A 25,089-nucleotide genomic window follows, 5' to 3' on the forward strand; every position below is an offset into this window, starting at 1 on the left:
CATGAGATAAAAGGAAATAACAAAAATGTGAAAAGAAAATAGAAAAAATAAAAAATAATAACGTGAGATGGATAATAGTGGAAAAGACGTAAAACGAAGTAGGATGTGGCTCAACTCGTTCAAGCCATTCATGTCTCGAATGAAAAGACCGTGTAGTTCTACTGCTCCCGCTTCTGTTCCCGTTGCCTTCTATACTACCTATATATTTATATACATATATATAACTATATATATATACCTACTACATCAGACAGCGTTTGAAAAGAGAAGGGAAATTATTATTATTATCATTATTATTATTAACGTTTTCTATAGGAATGATTTTACCTTTACTTCGACTTTTCATATATACTACAGACATTACAAGAAATATATAGATATATATTTATATTCAAGAAATTGCTTTTTCCATAGAATAAATTCAGTGCCCAAAAGTTTCAGTACTGTATTATTCTATTGAGAAATATAAAGGAGTCAGTGGTGACAATTAATATAAAATTATATGACATTTTTAAAATATCAATCATTTTTCAGTTTTTTGTGATTACTTGCATATTTTGGGTGGTAGATAAAAAAATTTTATTAGTTATTTTAATTTTGAGCCACTGGAAACGTCGAAATCGTGCAAATGATCTATATAAAATTATATGAATTTTTGGAAATACGTTATTTTTCGGTTTTTTGTGATTACTTACATATATTTAAGGGTAGGAAAAGGAATTTTATTAATCATTTTATTTCAGACCATGAAAAGGTCGAAATCGAGTACATAGTCTATATAAAATTATATTAATTTTTTTTCGTGGACGACATTTTATATTTTTTATGTACTGAAAATATATGTGCGTATATTTTCAGTAGCATTTTGATAATTACTTTAGTCTAAAGTCGCTGAAAAAGGCAAAATCAAATAAAAAGATCATGTATAATTATATGAATTTTCGAATTAAAAATAATTTTAATATTTTGATGGGTGGAAATTATATACTTGGGTCTGTAGAAAAGTATTGCATTCATTATTAGGCTTCCAAGTCGTTAGAAAAGGCAAAATCAAGTAAAAAATTAATGTATAATTATATGAATTTCCGGAATAAAAATTATTTTAATGTTTTGAGGGACGGAAAATATATATTTGAGTTTTAGAAAATAATTTCATTCAGTAGACTTCCAAGTTGCTGGAAGGGCAAGGTCGAAACAGACAAACAATCAATATAAAATTATATGACATTGATATAAAAATCTAATTCTGTTATTTAAGAAAAATTTATATAAAAAAAAGGTTTAATAAAATTTCTTGTTCCTTTGCCAGTGAGCAGCAAAAATTGAATGAAAAAAGAGCATCAAGTGGCACTCGATGATGAATAAAAGTCCTTTGGACAATTGCGATAGCCGTCGAGTTATAATAATAACAGACTACCGTCCATTGAAATGAATTTCATCTCATACATAATTGACCGTTGAAAAATACTAATGATATTTCTTACGTTTTTTGTTAGCGCTAATCAGACCACGTGTTTTCAATTGAGAATCACGGTCAACACGTGTCGTTACTCATACAAAGAACGTTATTGTATTAATCTCAAGCTGTTGAGCCGAATATACTCCGGGGTAAAATGGACCTTCTTTATAATAAACGTCTAGAAATATAAATCCAAACACATTTTATGCAAAAAATTCAAAGTTTCCGTTACTTTTAACAAAATTATCAAATTTCCATTCTTATGAGCTCTCGATATTTTACGAAAACTATTCAAGTTTCGACTTTTATGTTTTGTATACTTTATTCTTTGTTCGAAGCCCTCTTGAAAGAGTACCCACATGCCCAGATTTCCGTCAGTACATTTTCCAAAATTTTCAAAAAATTCAAAAATTCAATTAAATCGATTTTTAAATAGTTTCTATTACATACTTAGTAATCAAACCCTCTTGTCACATATTGAATAATAATATATGTAAAAAAAAAATGTAAGGTGCTTTGACGAAATGATTAATGACTTAACGCATTTACACTGACGTCATCTAACGAATGAGTGAAAAAAGGGGACGACCCTCAGCTTGCATGTCTCCGACCCTCAATTCAAGTGAAGACGATCAAAGTTGTTACGGACAGGATTCATTCCCTTGTAGATTTCGGAATCGACAGCACAGTAAAGAGTTTTATAAGAGAAGGGGAAGGGGGGATTTCTTTTATAAATTCATACAAAGCTATCGATTTCGATTTCCGTGACGTGACAGTGATGATGACTTGGATGATAACGTTTCAGATTTATACAACTTTTAATTCAAACTTAAATTTCGAGTTGAACATAAACGATTTTTAAAAATCATTCCGTTCCTTACTGTCATATACTAGAGAAAAAAGTATTTAAGAATTCTCGGATCTCTTTAGAAACTTATTCGTGCATTGAACGACGTACTAGATATGTCAAGTAGTCTAGTTTTCAATTTAAATTGACGATTTTTTTTTTTTGGGAAAAAAAAATGGCGAATTTATTTTAATGGCCAGAGAAGTGAGTTTTGAAGAAAATTTGTAAGAACCTTTTTTGTAGAAAATTTAATTTACTAAAAAAATGCTGTCACTGATTTTTTTTGTATCTTTGATAGTTTAGTTGGAATATGGATTTTAAGTTAAGAGGAGGAAGTGAAAATTTTAAAGTGGAAAATTGTGGAAAACTTTTTAAAGGAAAATTCGTCTTGTTGGTACTCTTTCAAAAGGGTTTTGAAAGAGGAAAATTTCAAAAAAAAAATTTTTATGATAACTTTGATAGTTTTCTAGAAAAATGAATTTTCCATAATTTTTAGATTTTCGTTTAGTCAAAAAATTAATGAAGCAAATCTAGTCTTGTTGGTACTCTTTCAAGAGGGTTTTTGACGAGAAAAATTTCAAAAGAAAAATTTATATGATAACTTTGATAGTTTCCTAGAAAAATGAATTTTCCATAATTTTTAGATTTTCGTTTAGTCAAAAAATTAATGAAGCAAATCTAGTCTTGTTGGTACTCTTTCAAGAGGGTTTTTGACGAGAAAAATTTCAAAAAAAAAATTTATATGATAACTTTGATAGTTTTCTAGAAAAATGAATTTTCCATAATTTTTAGATTTTCGTTTAGTCAAAAAATTAATGAAGCAAATCTAGTCTTGTTGGTACTCTTTCAAGAGGGTTTTTGACGAGGGAAATTTCAAAAAAAAATTCAAGTCTCTATCTCTAATAGTTCGTAAAAAAAGTATGAAATTAACCAGAATCGATTTCACGAAATGTTTCCAATTATTAATAATTAAAGTTATTAACCATTACCCTCTTTCCCTTATAACCCAGAGTCTAAAAATCCCTGACTAAAAATAGAGCGGAAATATCCGGTGCGGTAAAAGCCACGGAAATAACCCGGTACCATAGGCAACAGTTTTATCCAAGAAAATGACATACGCTGAAACTCTAGATAAATAATAAGAATATGAGATGAATAAAATAACAAGTCATATGAGTGAGATGAAGAGCTAGATGAAGATGAAGATGAAGATGATGAGGAACCGGGTGAGGGAGTAGAGAAATAGCTGCGATTGGAAGCTGGTCGAAACTAACCCGTGCAAGTGAGAGGTTAAATTAAAGGAGAAGAGGGAAGAGGGTGAAAGAGAAATGGTAGAGAATAAGAGGAAGGAATAAGCTGAGCACTTAAGTAGAGGAAGAGCCAAAGATAAAAGGAGTAGAGAGACAGCCTGAGAATATTTATAGCACTCTATCCGTTCCGGTGGGTTTTGATGCTGACGACGAGATGCCTCGGGCTTGGATTCGAGGAGCCAGGGCATTATTATGCTAACTCAAACGTTAGTTTATTATTCGACAGTTTATTGTGCTTCCGTACCAGATTAACTCGTTCTATTTTATTTACATTTTAACCTTTTTATTTAATTATCGCTACAAGAAATTATTAAATGATAACAAATTATTAAGATTTTCGACCCTGGGAGCTAGAGAAAGGGTTCTGGAGAAAAAGTCTTCTAATGTTTTTTGTAGAAAATTTTAAGGGCTACAAAAATGGTCCTGAGAGATTTTTTTATATTTTTGATATTTACGAAGATAACGCGTTTTTGAGGTTAGCGGACTTTCGGTTTTAGATTTTTGATAAGTTGTGGAGATTTAAAAAGTTCTAGAGCTTCTGGAGACCGAGGTATGGGTTTTATGGAAAAAAAGTTCAAAGGTTTTTTGTAGGAAATTTGAAGGAGTACAAAAAAGGTCTGATTGAATTTTTCAAAATTTTGGATATTTAACGAGTTATTCTAATTTTGAAAACTATAAATTTTTGGAACTCATTATTGTATATTTTTGATCATTATTAATCTAATTCTGCTTCTAGATCCTTAAATATCGATCTAGGAGAAAATTCATGAGTAACTTTTTTGTAGGAAATTTGAAGGGCTACAAAAACGGTCCTATTGACTTTTATCATATTTTTGATATTTCAAAAGATATGCGCAATTTAAAATTTGATCTTTGCACTAAATTGCAAAGCGAATCAACAAGCTACAAAAAAGATAAGAACTTTTCTTATATATTTTATATTTAAGTCAGAAAAGTTGAAATAAGCATACAAATAAAAGTTCATTACTTTCCCATTAAAATTCAATAAAAAATAATAATAATAAATAAAATCCATTAAAGCATAATGAGTAATTGTTATTGTCGATTTGATGTACGTTGTTTGTAACACTCCGGAAAATAATAGGGACAAGCAACAGCACCGGCACAAACATAACACAGCCAACAATACAACGGCCAATGTCTCGCTCGATTTCACTCGTTATAATTCCCTCGGCTATAAACGTTTCCACCGTAATTCACACCCACGCTACTATATATATCTATATCTATATATATGTATACAAAACCATAGAACGGTCGTGCCACACGTCCTACCTGCACATGACCACTTATTATCATTCACTCCTTCACTACAATTTAAATTATTTCCACTCCTATTTAATTGAAAAAACTGATAAAAGTCGACTGTCCCAGTTTCTGACCTTTTCAAAATTGCGGAACGTTTTATAAATATTAATCTTAATATATATTATAAAACAATTGAATGTTATATCTATCAGGTATTTTACGCCTTTATATTTCCTATGAAAAAGTTCCTTATAACTTTGATCTTAGGTCAATATTTAAAAATTTAGAAGCTTATATAGATTAATAATCATCAAAAAATCAATTATAATGAAATTCAAAATTTTAGAATTTCTAAAATTGAAATAACTACGTAACTATCGAAAATATCGAAAAATTTAATCAGATATTTTTTGTAGCTCATAAAATTTCCTACAAAAAACGTCTGAGTAACTTTTCTCCTAGATCAATATTTAAGGATCTAGAAGCTTCTATAGATTAATAATGATCAAAAAATTTATAATAATGAAATTCAAAAATTATAATTCTTAAAAAATAAAATAACTCGTTAAATATACAAAATTTTAAAAAATTTAATCAAATCTTTTTTTTAGCTTATAAAATTTTCTGCAAAAAACATTCTGATAATTTTTCTCTTAGATCAATATTTAAAGATTTAGAAGCTTATATAGATTAATAATGATCAAAAATTTCTAATCTTGTTTTTAAAGTTCAATTTTCTAAAATTGAAATAACTAGTAAAATATGAAAAATATTTAAAAAATCAATCAGAGAACTTTTGTAGGAAATTAAATTTACTAAAAATAACAACTTTAGTCATATTTTAGATAGATCGCCCAAAAATGACCATTAACAAAAAAAACTACTCAAAAAAAGAAAATAAACTAACTCCAGTAGATAAAAAAAAAGTATAAGCGAGTATCAAGTTCTAAATATGTCTTGCCCCATAACAGAAAGTCGTTGGCTCTTCTTCATCATCATCATCATCATCATCTTCTTCTTCTTCCTTGTCCTTTTATTCTTATTCTCAAGTCTTGAGTTGAATCTTGAGGCAAAGTTACTGTCGACTCATTCATAAGAGATGCACCAGCGTCTTATATTCTATACCATCAACTCAACACACAAATACACAAACAAGAACATTATGAGAAAGGGGTAAAACGATGATGCGAGATGACGCGACGTAAGAGGAATCACTTTTAAATAAAACTAAAAAATATATTAAACCGAAGCATAACCGCCGGAAACCAACTCGCGAGCCAATGTTCATTCACAACCGCGACCACGTTCTTAATTCTCATTTTTTTTTTTTTTTTTTTTTTTTTTTTTTACATTATGCTACTCTTTCCCTCTCTACTTATTATTTATTCTTATTACACTGGGGCCAAAGTTTCTGTTACCCGTTACGTTCATTTTATTTTTCTTCTTCCCCTTTTCCCTTCCCCTTCTTCTCTCCCATCGCGAACCCGCGAACTCACTCTAATTTTTTTTAGTTATGTATTTTAATCTCAGCATCTTTGTCTTGAGAACTATAAAGACTAAAATGTACCCGCCATTGCTCGAAATAAAAACCTGGTATATATATTTATATATATTTTAAATTTAAAATGACAATTTCAGGAGTTTTTGTATTTTTTATGCTTTTGGCGCCCACGCAAATGAATTTTGGTTTTGTTTGGACTTATTATGACTTTGGGAAAACGAGAGACTAATTAGCGACTTACGGAAGCTTTATTTGTAATTAATAATTGATCATTAGTTTCAAACTTGAGAGCGGGAAAAAAATGAGTTTTTGGGGATTTTTTGAAAATTGAGGGTGAAAAAATGGTTTAAGGAAAAAAGAGTTAAAATAAATTTTGTAGGAAATTGAAAGGGCTACAAAAAAGGTTTCTATAATTTTTGTCATATTTTTAATATTTATGAAGATATGGGTGATTTAAACTTTGGCGGTTTTCTTATTTTGGTTTTTTTTTAAATTTATCAAGATTCGAAAACTTCCAGAGCACCTGGAGCTTCAGGAATTAATTTTAGGAAAAAAAGTTAGAAACCTTTTTTGTAGGAAATTTTATGAGCTACAAAAAAGTTATTTGTGACTTTTTCATATTTTTGATATTTAAGCCCCAAACGGCCTTTCAAAATAATCCTCTACATATGTCAAAGTATTTAAGAAAAAAAAATATATATGTATATATATATATATATATATATATATATGTCAATATTTAGGACATTGATGAGCTGTCAGGCAAGCAACTGACTCGTTTCGCTATAGTAAAAAAAAAAATTGAGCTGTAATCAGAAAATAATAAAAAAAAAATTATGTCCTTGTTTGATAAATAAATATATAAATATATGAAAAATAATAATTATTTAGTAAAAAATATATAACGCCCGATTGACATTATTATCGCTTAGTATGGTAATTAATATATATAGATATATACATGTGCTGGTTAATTACTGTGCTATTTCTAGTGACAATGAGATGAGATGTATATTTAATAAAAAAAAAAAATAATAATAGTAAAAATATATGGACAATAAAAATAATATCAGAGTATGGAATTTATCTGACATTTCCTGTTCTAGCTTCTTCAGTATTTTATGATCAGTTTTTCTTGTTGTAATTTATTTTTTGCTTTTTTTTTCATCATTAAAATATGTGAGTATGTGAGTACATATAAATATATATGTATGTATGTATATGAGTGGATGTATATAATAAGAACAATAAATATCGTAGGTATGTACCGCTGATTAAGTCATAAAGGAGTTGATATATAACCGGATTGTATGTATGACATCTAATAAATACGCATTTAATAAAAAAAAAAATGGGAGAGGGGGGGGATAAAAAAATTGATACTTAATTGGATGACATTTTTAAAATTTTTTTTGTAAAATATTGTCATTGGATGTTATAAATTGTAAATAAGCATACGATTATGGAAGAATATTCTAGAAAATGAAAAGAAAAATTTTTAATCGATTGATCGATTTAAATCGATTAATCGATTTGAATTGAAGGACCGATTTTAATCGATAGTAGAAATTAATCCATTTTAAATTGATGAATCGATTCAAATCGATTAATCGATTTAAGTTGGCTTAAATCGAGGAATCGATTTCAGTGAACTGCTCGATTTAAATCGATGAATCGACGTAAATAGATTTGATTCAAAGAATCGATTATGATTTATTTTATCTAAATATTTAAATTTCTTTAAATTGTTAATTTAAATCGATTTTATCAATCGATTCAAATCAATATTATTCCTCGATTTAAATCGATAAATCGACTTAAATCAATTATTATTAATTATTGATTCAAACTCCTATTAAAAGAAAATTTCATTTATTTTTACTTAAATCAATTAACCTCGATTATCATCGATTTGATATATCGAACCATTTAAAATCGATATATCGAACTCTTTTAAATCGATACTTCAATATAATTCAATTTCGCTTCTAATTCAATCAAATTTACTTCTAATCGATTTACCACAAAAATCGATTATATAAAATTCGATATATCGAATCTACAAAATCGATATATCGAGCCGTTTAAAATCGACACTTCAATTTAATTCGATTTTACTTTTAAATTAATCGAATTAACTTCTAATCGATTTACCACAAAAAGTCGATTATACAAAATTCGATAAATCGATTCTTCAAAACTAATTTTCAATATTTCAAAAAAAGTCTCAAATAAAAAAAAAAAATTTCAAAAATTTTAAAAATATATTTTTCAAAAATTAACATATGTTTATATATATATTCTGACTTGAGCATCGGATGCCTATATATCGTTTGATAAAAGGTCTTACTCGTTATATAGCGAAGGCCTTCATCAACGACCTCGCGCAGTAAGAAAAGATTGGACAAATTGTACAAACTAAAAATAGCTACACTGGAACAGCTGCATCATTCAGCTGCTCGTGATTGCACCAGCACCAGTACCAGCACCATCACCAGCATCAGTATCGCCAGCATCACCAGCACTAGCACCAGCACCAGTAACAGCATCCCCAGCATCCGCTACATTACCAGGACAATAAAAGAAATAAAACCAAAGAAAAATGTACAAGACGAAGAAGCAGAAGGAAGAGAAGGAAGAGGAAAAAGAGTATAAAATATAAAATGAAAATGGTAAAAAATAAAGGAGATAAAAAAAGAATAAGGTTATAATAGTGAAGAGTAGACGGGATAGGACAGAGGCTGGTGGGTGGTTGGCCGGGTGGATCGTTGGATGGATGGGTGGGTTATACACAGAGAAAGCTCTCTCCAGTCGACTGCGCGGAAGATGCGAGAGCTTGGAAGCATCACAAGGGGTCACGGGTGCGGAGCAGGGAGAAAGGTTTGCGGAAGACATGAAAGGGATGCGCCGACGCCATTCTCCTCCGTTTTCTCTTCTTCCTTTACTTCTCTTTGGTTCTCTTTGCTACGGGCATCTCGTCTCTTTAGAGGATTCTAAAGGAAACAGAGACAAGTGAGGCGTGTCGACTGTTCTGTCATCCTGCAGATCGACACTAAATGAACCCATGGATCGGCTGCTCGGAACCGACTAATTACCATCGAGATATCTGCCCGGTCGTTCCGCCGCAACCCGTTAAAATGGGGCGTTTGTTAACCGGGATAACAATGGGGCATTGTGATTTGCGGGGGTGGACTGACTCGGTGTCTTATTGGTCGGTGGGTCTTGAACCAGCATTCCCACCCTGAAGAATCTCATTGGATCGACGGTAAACTGTATCGGGGCTGCTGCGACGGCGCTGCCTGCATCCCACCGAAACAATAGACAATGCGCAGCTCCCACCAGCATTCCCAGACCTCATTCTATACCTATTTTAGCCTTTACATTATATATTGATTTATGTTGCCTCCGAAAGTTCCCCTGGTTCCGAGACAAATCAACATCCATCGTCTTTAAGGCTACGTTCGCTCCAAAGACTCGATCCAACCTTGTCGTTTAATCATTTCGGGCATCTAATGCTACTGTATCAAACTATTTTTCATTTGCACCAGCCATTTTGTTGCTGGAAAGCCAAAAAAAATCAACCCGGAATCAATAACGCCAGAAAGCCCGTCTGTCAGAAAATGAAAACTTTTTTCTGGCTGGAAATTCCTAAGAAAAATTGCTCTGGGTATCACTGGGTCATCTCACGGAATGTCTCTGAGTGATTCCGCAGCAAAAGTGCCGGCTAGCAGTCTCACAGAATCCAAAAAACCCATTTTTCTAAGGCTGCCTGTCCAAAATCGTTCTTTGACATAATGGAAAAATTTTTCTACGCAAAGATTGCTGGGGAAATTCAGCTGGGATCCAAAGTTCAGCACCTAAATAACGTCTATAAGCAATTTCCTAATGAAACTGCTGAGTATTTGCTTGTAAAAATCCAAAAAATGGTGATTTTTGAAGCCACCCTTGCAAAAACGAAATCAAAATTCCACAGAATTTGGATTTCCATCAAAGATTCCTTGCGGAATTCAATGGGGGTCTATTTGTCCCAGCTTTGGAAGCCTCCCCGAGCTGACAACCAGCAGAACCAATGGTACTTCCCTGGGTGAGCTTCAATGAAGGAGTTCCGCTTAAGCACGAGCTAAATTCCAGCAGCGTAACAAAAAGCCCAAATGGATTTTGACTATAGCTGACGCCCAATGTCATACAAATCTCAGCAAAACAGTAGTTTGACATCCCATTATACGAGTCTTCTAGCGTACCAGCAGTGGGGGTGCGTGGGTGTAGAGAAAGAAGGCGTCTACCAACGAACAGGGCGTGGCATAGCTTCCCAGTGGTGTAGTAGTTGGTAGTGCATCTAACCGCGACAGCAGCACTCTGACAATCGATCTTGGTGGTAGTGACAGAGAAGCAGCTTCCGCGTTCCCGTAGTGGGGATCGACTCGTTGCGTGGGAGCAAGTGAGATAATGTTACGACCGACAACTACTACACCAGTGTGTTGGCTTGGGTATCCATGTGCTAGTGTAGGTTTTTAGTAGCCGATAGCTCAGGGCGGGGGTGCGTAGTACGCCGGCAGTTTTCTGCGTCAGCCAGCGCCCGCCGAAACTTGTATTACTGCTTCCTCAGTCAACTCAGTCTGCCTGCCGACGCTTACACGCGGTCATTCCTATTGTATTTTATAAATATATATGTATTATAAAATACACTGTCTGGATTATTTGTATTGTTCGTAAATTAGTGGGCGCCTGGCCCACTTGTTACCAAGTGACGTGTTATTATTATTACTTATTTATTGTAATTAAATAATAAGAGGTGGCTACCTGATACCTGAACTATTTACTTGTCGTGATTTAAATAACACGCAGGTATGAAAGTGAGGCCCGGCCCCTGAGGCGGGTCCCTCAGACCCCCACTTAGTGCGCTAGTGTTAAGTGTCGCTGTGTTATTAGTTCCTGTATCTATTTATTTATTTATTTATTTATTTATTTATTGGTTTGTTAATTTAATCTTATGGTCATCTGACGCGACGGTTGCTTTGAACAACGGGGATGATATGAGCACGCTTGGAAGGTGAGTAATCATCTAGCTTTTATCCGGTTGTCGATGGCTTACAGATCGGGAATTATAAATTAGGGATCAGGGTATTGGATTTCTGTAAAAGTGGAAGTGGATTTTTATTTGGTGACCCAGTGACCTGAGTTTTACACTCGATCCTAACCCTGTTATGTCATGTGACGCTGGATCAGGTTACCGGTGACGTTCTCGGCTATTGTTAATGCGTCCTTGGGAACTTAAAAATTTTTTTTATTCCTCCGGCATTCTAGTTGGTTTATTCTGTAGTTCGGGTTCTTTAAATAGACCTTCCAATATTTTATTCTTGCTTCCGATGATTAAAAAAAATAAAGTTAGGTAATTCTGAGACTTCAACGAGAAATTGTGGGTCAGCTATTAAATTTATGTGAAAAATCAATGGAACATTTTTATTAGGAAATTAAATTTCCTATCGAACCCTTTCTGTTGAATATTTTTTGTCCTCAACCTTTGACCCAAAACTTGAGTAAATTTGAAATCTTAATATAGGAGGAAAATTTATTTCACTTCCAATGAAAATTCTGGGTCAACTATTGAAGTTGCATCAAAATTACTAAGAAGTTTTTTTTAGGAAATTGAATTCCCTACAAAAAGAGTCCTATACATTTTTGTCGTATCTCCAATTCTTTAGCCAACTAAGGAGGTCCACTAAAAAAAAATTAAAAATAATAAGAATTAAAATTATAATTGTGTCAATAATTTGATTATAAATTATCATATGTGTTATTAATAAAAAATATCTAGTTCAAAGAACAGTGCTAAGTTAATTGTTTAAGTAAACGTAAATTAATTTTTTGTTTTTTTTTCTTTTATCGATTCAATGTCTTGTTTAATTTTGCAATTAAAATAATAACCGATATTTTTTGTGGCGATGAATAATTTTTTTATATTTTTAAGGTCAAAGCTTTTATTTTTCTCGTGAAAAATTTAAGTAAGTCACGTATGTACTTTGTAATGCATTAATTTACATGACAGTATTTTTTATTGATGTTTGTATATATGTATATATGTATATATATATATATATGGGTTTGATATGCAAGGGGATGAGATTTAGTTAGTACGTGTGATAACTGAGGACTGAGGACTGAATAAGAAGAAGCAGAAGAAGAAGTAAATGATTAATCCCGGCGGCGCGATTTCCCGCGGCGTGAATTAATCTCAGCGGCGTTCTTATTAATCGATTTGCTCGTTAGCGCCAATAGCTCTTTCTCTACCTATATTCTTTCATCTCATGATCGTTATTGTATATAAACCGTTTTACGTTACAGCGGGTGGTAATTTTTTTTTTTTTTTATAAAATATTGCGATTAAATAATTTAACGTTGAATATTTAGCTGTACGATATTTTTCGATCTGAATGCTGGGAATTTAGTAATTTTATCTGATAGAAAATTGCCATCCATGATTTTTAGTTTTGGGGGGTAAGTTGGTCAGGGCGCGAAATGCAAAAATGAGACATTGATCTAAGGTGATTGAAAGATTGAAATTATGGACGAAGGGTTGAATTTAGGGAAAAAGTATATGAGATCTTTTTTGTACGAAATTTATTTCTAAACAAAAATGGTCCTTACTACTTTTACGATATCTTTGATAGATAACCCAGAATTTGAGTTCAAAGTAATGGCATACGGAAATTTTCATGAATGCTTTGAAAATTTTTAGGAAAATGGGGGAAATTAATCTAGTCTTGTGAGTACTCTTCTAAGAGGGCTTGGAGTGTAGAAAGTTGTCAAAAAAAAATTTCTTGATACTTATGATAGTTTTCCTAAAAAATGAGGTTGTCATCATTTTTGATATTTTTTATACTCAAAAATAAACTGCAGCAAACCTTGGGTTGTTGGTACTCATTCTAAAGCTCTTGAAGCCTAGAACCCGAATCCCCATACCCACTGACCTCAACTCTGATATTTTTCCCAAAACCATCTAAACTCATATCCAAGCGATTTGAAACAAAGTAAAAAATGATAATCTATAAAATCACCACGTGGCTTACAATCACATCCGGCTATTCACACATGGACTTAAACTAGTTGCGGGGTTAAAATAATAAAAAAATAAAAGAAATAAAGGAAAGAAGGGGAGAAATGAGTGAGGGCCTTCTGGCCAAGAGTAGCTTTTATTTAAGAAGAAGTGGGGCCATGTGTTTAGTGTCAAATAGCTAAAACCTCGGCAACAGTGGTTACAATATCTACCTCGTAAATAATCTTTGTGTTTTAAATAAAAACCGATCCTATAGTCTAGAGTCTACTCAGCTCAATCTTTAGTCTCATGATTCTTAGCTTCGCTTTACAATAAAGTTATAAATATATTTTTTTCTCTACACTAGTTTAGTTTCGTTAAATTACTATAGACTATTTGACAGTATTTGTGTCGGTTCATGAGCCGAGAACCGGCAACTGAGCGAGCGAGACAAGAGTCGAGAACAAAGCCGGCATCTGGAACGCGTTAGTTTTGCTGCCCTCCCACGTCACCGACACGTGTGTCTAATTTTTTTTTTTGTTTTATTTTTTTACTCTCTATTCTTCGGCGAGGCTTTACTCCAAACAATTGTCTACAGTATTTTTAAACGAGACTTTAATTTTTTCGAATATTTTCAGCCCGAAATCTTTCAGTGGGCGCCGGTTTTTATTTTTACGTTTTAGGGGGGTAAGGAAAATTTTTTTTTAGTCTTCTTGGGGCTCAAGCTACTGTCAAGTGCCGGATTTACAGAAAAATTGAAAAAAAAATTTTTGAAAATTTTTTTATTTTTCGGTGGGCGCCATTTTTTAAATTGTTGGGATAAAAGTTTTTTCAGAAAATTTTGTACTTGGGCATGGTAATTTAATGTCATTTTTATAAGACAGTTAAATAATCGAATTTAAAAAAATTTTAATTGGGCGCCAAATTCAAAAATTGGCGCCAAGGGCAAAAAATTTTTTTTTCAAAATTTGCGTAGTTTTCACTCAAAATTACTAGTCCACGATAAATTTGAATTAAAAAATATTTTTTCACTTCAAATTTGAATTTTTTAATTTAAAATGGCGCGAAAATTTGAAATTTGAAATTTTAAACTTAGCGCGAAAATTCAAATTTTTTAATTTTGTAAAAAATAAATTTTAAAAAAAATTGGTATAAATTTAGGTACAAAATGACTTGTAGACAACAGTCTAGTCTAGAAAAAATAAAAAATCTATTTGTATTATTTTCCCATGTTTTTTTTTTCGAGGGTTATTCAAGTGACGGAAGTTAAACCGGCGCTACACAACACTAGAGCTTTTGACCCTCGACACACTATAATGTGACTTACACCCAACTAGTCGTGTTTTATTTCTTAGATGTGCTACTTGAGTCCGAACAGATGCCGTTCCGACGACAAAAAAAAAGTAAAAAAGTATATAAGCCACACATTCCCATTGTGTGCTACTAATAGAAACTCACAAAGTCAAAATTTTAATCTTACACTAAAGCTCACATACAATTTATTTTAATTTCATTATAAATACATTTTATATTTCTGTAAAATTAAATCTCGAATTTCGAAATTCTTAAAACCAAAATTTCGCTAAGAAGTGCTGAATTTTTTATACTAGACTTTAAATCAAAATTTTGAGCGAAATATTGGATTTAAATAAAAATTGCTAGGAATACTTTTTGTAGGAAATTTAATTGTCTACAAAAATTGTCTTATTAATTTTTATGGTATCTCTGATAGTTTAGTCAGAATTTCAATTTTTTCTCAAGAAAACACTAAATATAGAAAATTCATCAAAATTTCCAAAAATTAGATTTTTTAACAACGAAATTCTGGCTCAAATATCAACTTTAAGTGAAAAGTCTTCAGGACCTTTTTTCTAGAAAATTAAATTTCCTACAAATAAGTTCCTTATAACTTTTCCATAATTTCCGATAGATTGCCCACAATTTTAATTCAAAATCCAAAATATATAAACTAACAAGATTGTAATATTACCATTGACATTCTATTATCTCATTCATTTCTTAATTCATTCACATTAGTTAATACGATCATATATATACATACATACATATAAATAAACATAAATATACTAAACATCGCGTTGTTACAAGACCGTTATCTCTTTACCACGAAACGTCTGATTAAAAAATTACAAAATTTTTTTCTTTTACCTTTTTCTTATATCTATATATATATATCCATATATATATTTATACTACGCCTTATATATTTATATAGAACGCAATCATCCAATTGTTATGAAATTTTATTATTTTTATTGATAGTTAATCTTAAAAAAATCAATAAAAAAAAATTTCTTTTTTATCAATTTTGAAAAAAATATACATATACATACATATATACATATATTTGAGTTCAGAAATTTATAGCAAATTTGATGCCCTTTCAAATGAATACCCACAAGCCATATTGATTTTCAATATTTTATATATGTTTATATATATATAAATATATAAGTTGGGTCAGTAATTAAAAATATATATCGCATGTGGGTATTCATTTAAAAGGGCATTAAATTCTCTATTTTACTAAATAGTCAAATATATATATATATATATATATATATATATATATATATATATATATATATATATTTCTTTTTTTTTTGATGACTGAGTTTTATTAAAATGAATATGAGTTACTATATATAAGCATTTACATATATATGTATGCATGTACATATATATATATATATATATATATATATATATATATATATATATATATATATATATATATTGGTATTGTTTCGAAATTGTCGTTGGCAAGAAATAAATTAAATGTTTACATTTGAGTGAAAAACTAGTCGTTACAATACGTGCCTTGGCTATTATCGTTTAGTTTGTATTGTATGATTTGTTACCGTGATATATATGGATTACTATATACATATATATACTAAAAGCGTCAACAATTACGTTAATAATAAATATATGACGAATAATGACAGATTTTAAGCATTTCTCATGTATAGAGTTGTTTATATAAGAAACTATCAGTTTTTTCAAAAAAGTCATCAGAATGTTTTTTGTAGAAAATTTTATGAGCTACAAAATTATTTATTTCCGTTTTTCACGTATCTTTAAATCTGAACCCAGAATTTTGATTTTTAACTCCGAAAACTGGAATTTTCTTCTTACCGCCTAATTTCGATTTTTTTTGAGTTTTTGACATGGAACAAAAAATTCTAAAAAAAGGCGAAATAGCTTATTGTTTAGGAAATTTTCTCAGCTACAAAATTACTCCTCATAAATTTTATCATATCTCCAATAGTTTACCATAAAATAAATAAAAACTGCCAGTTAAAATTTTTTATTAAAACGGGCTGAAATAATGAATAAAAATAATCATTAAAAAATATGATTATTAAATAATTGTAATAGTTACATAAGAAAAATAAGGCTCAGTAACCCTCGCTATAATATAACATAATATAATAAATTAATCTATATCTTCATTATTTCACTACAGTAATGATATTTCGCAAGAGAATAAAAATAAGCGTAAAATCATTCATTAAAAATATGTAACTAAATATCTCATCAAGTTTATTAAAACTATTACAATCATCCAATAATTATCTTACTTATCGCATTACGCCGGGTCATCATAGGTTAGGTTTGATAGTACGCATTTTTTCTTTTTTTTTACAATTTTATTAAACTAGTAACACATTTGTTAATAAAAATAACGATTTATTTAATTGCTACTTACAAATTACTTATTTTATTTTAATTATTACCCTGCAATTTATTCATTAATCATATATATGTGATATAACGCAACAATGTATGCCATTAATCAGTTATTTATGTGTTTAAGCCATTTTTTGAATAATTAGAGGTTATTTTACGTTAAAATTAAAATTGCGGGATAAATATCAAAAATATGACAAAAATGGTTATGGACAATTTTGTAGCCCTTGAAATTTCACAGAGAAAACGTCTATAGGTTTATTTTTACGACAGTATCTTAGGGGTTTTTTTGTTAATTAACGAAATATATAACTACTGAGGTATAGATAGTGCCAATTTTATACCGGAAATTGATGAATAAATTTAACGTAAGTCAAGTAAATTAGATAATAATTGCAGTATATATGTAGATAAATCCTTGACTAAGGAGTGACCAATTTCCTAGCTTAGATTGCTGCCTTAAATGTCAAGTTATTGATCCCATTCCCTGTGCTACTCGGGTTCCTTATCTATATAACCTATTATCTGAAACCTATCAAAAATATCAGTAGCCTAAGTCATATTTTCTCAGCCCACGTTATTCAGAAACCCATAAAAATTATCACCTAGACTAATTATCTTGATAGAAACTGGGTTTCCGTTGCTGTTTTCAATGACCTGATATTTGAAGCTCATTATCTCGCTAAATATCAAAAATATCAAAAAATTTTATCAGTAATTTTTTTTAGCTCACTAAATTTCCTACAAAAAAGTCAAATGACATTTTTCTCTCAGACCAATAGTTTAGCCAGCTAAGGCGTCCCACTGAAATAAAAATATCACTGATTATCGAAAAAATGAAGAGTAACAATAAATGGTATAAAATAATGAAAAAAAAAATAATTAAATCCGTGGTTGCACTTGTGTTGCAGACTAAGGATGTCCTCTAAGAGGAAATCGCCACCAACGAAGCTATCGGAGGGCGGGGGCGGTACGGGAACAGTAGCGGGTGGTGAGGACGAGGAGGACACATCAGTTACGGGTTTGGGTGGTGAAGGAAGTGAGGGTGAAATAGATAACATTATCAAAGAGGAACCAAGCCTTAATCACCATCTGCATCATCACCAGCATTTGCAGCATCATAATCATCATAATCAACACAACAATAATCATAACATAACAGAAGACTGTGTGTATCCACATCAGAGGGATTGTGAATCCTCTGGATGTTCATCTCCAACGTTAAGTGAACCGGAATTTCAAGACTCGCCATCTCCGTCACCAAATTCACCACCACCAACAAAACGACAGCGTCTCTGTTTGACTACGCATCATCAAGAGACTTATCATCATCAGCATCATTCATCACCACACCAGCATTCATCTCCAGGACATCACCATCACTCATCACCGGGACACCATCATAGCACAAACACGTTATCAGTCTCAAGCTTGGAACCTGCTAGCTCATCAGAGTGTGGCTCGCCTCCAACGTTGCTAAACGATCAGTACTATCATCACAACCCAAACCAGCTCCTGCACAATAACAACAACACGGTCACTCATAACAATAACAATACCAGCAATAATAACAACAACGGAACTGTTAACAATTCAGCTGGCCCTCCGGGTACCAAGAGGTCAATGGATGACGTGCTAAAAAGGCTCACTTGTAAAATGAACAGTGGATCCCTCTCGCTCCAGGACGAAGCCAGGAGGTCTCCGCCACCCTCAACCACTCCCACGAATCACAATACGCATAGGTTAGTTTGCTAATTAATTCGAAACTAATCCCTCATTAATATCAGGCGTCTTTCTTTAGAATCATTTTACAGCTAAACTATGAAAGCTACGCCAAAAACTTATATTACATAATTTGTTCAAAATTTTATTCTCTACAAAAAAGGTCCTAAGGCATGTGACCGTAGAACTAATAGCAAAAAAGTTACAGTCTTCTAAAGTTCCACTCCTCAAAACTGGCGAGTCAACATATCTCGCATTGATATCGTGGCATTAAAATGTAAATTCCAGCTAAACTATCAAAGCTACGGCAAAATTATATCAATAATTTTTTGTTCAGAATTAAATTTCCAAAAGAATAAGACCTCAAACATCCAAATAAAGTTATTAGGAACGAAATTGAAGCCGTCCCAATCCAAATGTCAGCCTTTCAGATACCCTATCATTCAGATGTAAATTCCAGCTAAACTATCACAGTTACAAAAAAATGATATCAGTAATTTTTTGTTCAGAATTGAATTTCCAAAAGAACAAGACCTCAAACATCTAAATAAAGTGATTAGAAACGAAATTAAAGCCGTGCCAACCCAAGTGTCTTAGCTTCTCATTGATACTCTTTCATTCAGATGTAAATTCCAGCTAAACCGTCCAAGTTACCTTAAAAATCAACTGATACTAATTTGTTTAGTATAAAATTTTCTATCAAACAAGTGCTGAGCTGTTATAAAATCCATAAAATCTCAAGTGTCACTAAAATAAAATTATTAATCTAATTCTTGGCATAAGCATTTCATAAAATACCATCAGTAGCCAACTTTAACTTTTATATCTGGAAATAAATCCTGTCCCTCAGTATGATTCCCTCTCGATCTATAAATACTCCGTCCGTGAGTAAAAAAGATATTTAACAATAATAATAAACATAATTATGCATACCCATGTTCTAATTGTCTGGAGATTAGTGTTTTGTATGACAAAAAAAACTAATATGGCGCCCAACAAAAAAACATAATGAAATAAGTTTTAAGAATAGATACAAAGTGACGATTGCTGTGTAAGAAAATAAGCCCTTGGATCTTGTTCTTATGTAGGCAGAAGTTCTTTTGCTGGCTAGTATTGAGTATAATGACAGAATGAGGCCTTTTGTTCAGCCGTACACACAGCGGGGCTTAGTAATGTATAACTGGGGTCACTGGGTGCCAATAGAATTTATATTGCCATTGATATTTATCGTTAACTCTTAAAGGATATGTTGTAACAGTTGCGGGCTTTCATCAGTTCTTAACTTATTTCCTTTTTTTTTTGCTCGAACTTGTAAGTATTCGTGACTTACGGATGGGCGTTGATATTTTGGGGACGGGGTCACTTAGAAAGGGAGGAAGGGAGGGAATGTAGAGTTGATACGAAAGCGGGAGGAAAAATTAAAATAAAAAATAATAATAAATATGACGGTTGCAGTATCATCAAAGAATAGTATAAAGCATAAGAAAGAAGCGAGGTCATACTCATACATCATACGGCACAATAGAGCAAGCTATCATTGGTAGGATTTATAAAAGAACGGGAGATCACACCAACAGAACCCTACTCGGTGTACTACAGGTTGAGACAGCTTCACACACTGACACCCACATACACCTTTATAGTAACACAAAAAATATAATACGGCAACTTGTTCTTTGGGTTTAGTTGAGTAACGATAGAGAAGAAAAGAAAGAGATGAGATGAGAAGAAAAGAGAGAGAATAAAAAAAACTACGCGAGTATTTTAAAGAGTCGAGTGTCGAGGGGCTGGTATCCCGGGACCCATCACCGGTGCAAACATACACTGAGATTGCACCACCGCGACCCTATTTATTATTCACTAGCGGTAGTTTTTCCTCAATACCTTTCTGGAACAAAACTTTTGGGATTACTCGTTCTTTGTAACTGATTTTTTTTCAAAAGTTAAATAATGAGTTAAATATTGGAGATACTGTTAAAATGATTGGAACAAACTTTGTAGAGTTTTTAATTCTCTACAAAAAAGGTATCAATAATTTTTTTTCCCAGATTGATAGTTTGGGAGTTAGGAGAAAAATAAGTGATAGATAAATTCAAAAAAATGATTTTTTGGTCATTATTAATTTTGTTTGACTTTAGATTCGATTTGGCACTAAACTATTGAAGATATGATAAAAATGATAAGAAATGATTTTGTAGAACGTTAAATTTCCTGTAAAAAAGGTATCCATGACTTTTTCTCTCAGGCTGATAGTTTACTTGCAATTAATATTTTAAATAAATTTTGGAAGTTTTTCCAAAATTTTGATCATTATTAATCTCGATGGATTCAAAAATGACTTCACGGGTTAAATATCAAAGATACGAAAAAAATGATAAGGACCATTTTTTTAGAGCGTGAAATTTCCTATAAGATAGTAGGTTTTTTTTTTTTTAAGTGATAGCGCGTAAGGAAAGAGGGGGAAAAAAATAAAAAAATTTTATTTCTTTTGTTGCAGCAGCGGTTACAGTAGTATATCAAATAGCGTAGCGGCATCACCACCTGCCAGCAGGAGGACGCCTACGACAATTATTTCCAGCGGGTGTAGTAGTAGCAATACTACTACCAACACCACGACGACGGCGATAACGGAAGGATACCAAGACGGCGCGTTAGCGCTGCATCGCGTATTATGCGCGGAATCAAATGCTGAAAAAGAACGTCGGTTAGATGAGATGATCAAGCATTTACAGTTGATACGTGAACAACTTTCACTTGGACAAGATCAAAAGGTAATTATTTTTTATTCCAATTAAACTTTCATCGCAAAAAAATTCAATTTTTATATTTTTGATTATTTTTAAATGCCAGTAAAATTTGAAATTGTAGAGATAAAAATTTGAAAAAAATCTTAAAATATTACTCAGACTTTTGGCGTTCCCAAACACACCCATGAAGTCTAATTAGAGTGATTAGAAATCTCAAAAAAAATTATTTTGTAAATATAAATGTTTGATCTAAAATTGAAAAAAAAAAATTGAGTAGGAAAATAAATGATCAATTTGGGATTCGCGTCTGTTTAAATAATTTGATTCAAATGTGTTATTTTACCGGTCGTATAACGATCAAATGGGACAGTACAGATATTTTAGTGACATACGACTATAATTACAATAACTTTTATGTTTCGTCAAGCTCGTACTATTTAACTTCCCGTTGTTTTGTAACACATTTATATTTTTGATTCTGTCAACAAACTTGCACATACATTTGCGCACATAATATCTGTTAAAATAATTATTGGGAAATATTCAAATCGCATCAAAAAAGCATTGTAATTGCTTTGGAATTAAATTCTATATAAACTACTGCAGTTACAGGAAAAAGTGTAAGGACTTTTTTTGTAGAGAATTAAATTTCCTATAAAATCGGTTTCTTATACTTTTTCCATATTTTTAATTCTTTACCCAGAATTTCGTTAAAAACAGATTTTCGTGAATTTTCCATCCCAATTTCAATGTTTTATAGTCATTCAATGAAATAATTATGATAATTAGTAAAATATGACAGTTAGACAAAAAGTTATAAGGACCTTTTTTGTAGGGAATTGAATTTCCTACAAAATCAGTCTCTTATACTTTTCTCATATTTTTAATTTTTCACCCAGAATTTTGTTAAAAACAGATTTTCGTAAATTTTCCATCCCAATTTCAATGTTTTCAAATCATTCAATGAAATAATTATAATAATTAGTAAAATATGACAGTTAGACAAAAAGTTATGAGGACCTTTTTTGTAGAAAATTAAATTTCCTATAAAATTGGTGTCATATATTTTTCTCATATTTTTGATAGTTTTCTCAGAATTTCGATTTTTAAAAAAGTTTTTTATTTCAACAAAAATATAATCACATCTGTATACATATATATATATCTAATATATATATGGAGGAAAATATGAACAAAAAAATAAAGTTCTTTATTGTTATCATTTTTAAACAAAACGTGACATCCAGATAAACTTACGATTGAAAAAAAATAACACGTGTAATAAACAATAATAATAATAATATAAAAAACAAAGAGAGTAAGGTCATATGTCCTGGTAACCACAAAAATGCGTGCGCGTGCAGATAATACGTCCGAGGTTTGTATGACCGTTATTACGTTTCCTATATATGTATACATATATAAGTATGTACATATGTTTTGTTGTATTATAATGCTTCTGGTACTTAAAGAGAGCATACAATTCTTCGAATGCGTTTATGCAAACACTCAGATGCGTGTTCAGTTTCCAGACCTCAATTTTTATTTTTTTCAATAAACATTATCTGGAATTCCTATTAAATTTTATGTAATAAATTTATTAACAAAAATTCTCATTTAAATTTTTCGCGCGTAATTTCAAATTTTCAAATTCAAAATTTTCCCGCCTCTCATACTCTCTCTTAGTAAAGAACTTCTAATTCAAAATTCCTTCCAATTAATAAACTGAACTCCAAACATTTAATTTTTTCGCGCGAAATTTAAAATTTTCAAATTTCAAATTTTCCCGCCTAAATATTTTTTCCCCTCAGTAAATAAATTCCAATTCGTCTGAACACATAAAAATAAATATAAAGAAAATTGAATTTTTTTTTTACAAAAAAATGTATATACATATAAATATATATCTATATATATATAAAGACATGAATTTGTTGAGTTTACGGTAAAAAAGAGGAAATCCATTGGTACTAAATTTCCGTGCTCGTATTGCGGTTTTTCCCGGCAATAAATCATTCCTATATATATGTATATATATATTTATATATAAATAAAAATATATAAGAGTTGGATGAATTGAAAAGCTTAAAGCTTCAGTTATTGGAAATGCTAACGGAAGTGGTCGGTAGACTAAGGAAAGAGGAAAAATATAAAAAAAAAATGTATATATATTTATATATATATATATATATATAAAGTAACAATTTGAATAAAAAAAATGTATAATAAATTAAAAGAAGAATGAGTGGGTGGTAAAGAGACAAGAAGGCGGTCTTAATTTCTATCCTCTCTACTGGCAACTCCATCGGAGGGCGTATAGTTTATGCCGGACTTTAGTTTGCTGGTGAGTTTTAAATATAGTGGGGGATTTTCCCTACTCTTACTCGCGAGCTGCAGTAACTGAGAGTGAGAGCTACCGAGGGAGGACTCTAAGTACCTGTTTAACGCAGGTGCTGATTTATTTTTACAAATCATCAAGTCTAAGGAATAGGGCGGGAATTCATTTCATTTTTTATTTTTCAAATTTGACAAGGAAATATTGAGTTTTTGATTAAAGGTCATGAATACTTATTTGTAGGAAATTTAATTCTGTACAAAAATGGTTCTTATTAATTTTTCGATATCTCGATATCTTCACTGACTTTTTGAAATTCAAAAGTTCAAGGTCAAATTTAAACAATTTTTGAATTTTTTTTTTTCATTTTCTTTAAATTACTTTTCTGGCTCAAGAATCCATTTTACAAAAAAAAGTAATTAAACATTTTTTGTAGCAGATTAAATTTTCTACAAAAATGGTCCTTATGAATTTTTCGATATCTCGATATCTTTACTGACTTTTTGAAGTTTAAAAGTTTAAAGTCGAATTTAGTCAATTTTTGAATTTTTTTTTTCTGTTTACTTTAAATTAATTTTATGACCCAAGGATCCATTTTACAAAAAAAATAATCAGACATTTTTTGTAGCAAATTAAATTCTCTACAAAAAAGTTCCTTATGACCAACTGAAAATATGCGTAACTTTTCTTAGAATCTCAATTCAAACTCCAAAAATCATTTCTAACCCCATTCCCATCAAAATCAAAATATATATATATATATAACCAATAAATATATCAACAAAAACCTTTCAATAAACATACACATATACAAAATATATAACAGATTAATCATAGCCACACAAAGCCTGTTTGTATTCTGCGTTTCATGTCCGAATTTGGGATTAAAATCTCTCCCGCCCCTAACCTCTTTTCCCGCTCCCCTTATTCGTAACGACAAACGTAACACCCCCCCCCCCCTAACTCCCCTTATCCCGACATAAACGCACTCTAGATTCGAATACTCGCCCTGTTTACTGCGTGCGTCTGTGACATCAATGACGAGCCGGTAATGGTCAGTCAGTAATGGTCATGTTGGTTGGTCGATTCAATTCCTCTTATATATATATATATATATATATATATATATATATATATATATATATATATATA

The 25,089-nt window shown here is 31.1% G+C and overlaps 1 protein-coding gene across 4 annotated transcripts in view; it reads left to right on the plus strand.

Annotated features, from left to right (window-relative positions):
• The window catches only part of LOC103575353 (transcription factor SOX-13), an 84,249-nt gene that overhangs the window by 46,103 nt on the left and 13,057 nt on the right, over positions 1 to 25,089 (plus strand). For 2 of the 4 annotated variants that reach the window (XM_008555102.2, XM_008555106.2), the window contains 2 exons: positions 18,045 to 18,875; positions 21,353 to 21,626. In XM_008555102.2, coding sequence (XP_008553324.1) covers positions 18,045 to 18,875; positions 21,353 to 21,626 — 1,105 coding nt within the window. Of the gene's footprint in view, positions 1 to 10,939; positions 11,437 to 18,044; positions 18,876 to 21,352; positions 21,627 to 25,089 lie in introns of those variants that run through there. The other 2 variants (XM_008555104.2, XM_008555103.2) reach the window with 2 other exon arrangements.

The sequence above is a fragment of the Microplitis demolitor genome, chromosome 9, assembly GCF_026212275.2.
Source record: "Microplitis demolitor isolate Queensland-Clemson2020A chromosome 9, iyMicDemo2.1a, whole genome shotgun sequence".
Classification (NCBI taxonomy): Eukaryota; Metazoa; Arthropoda; class Insecta; order Hymenoptera; family Braconidae; genus Microplitis; species Microplitis demolitor.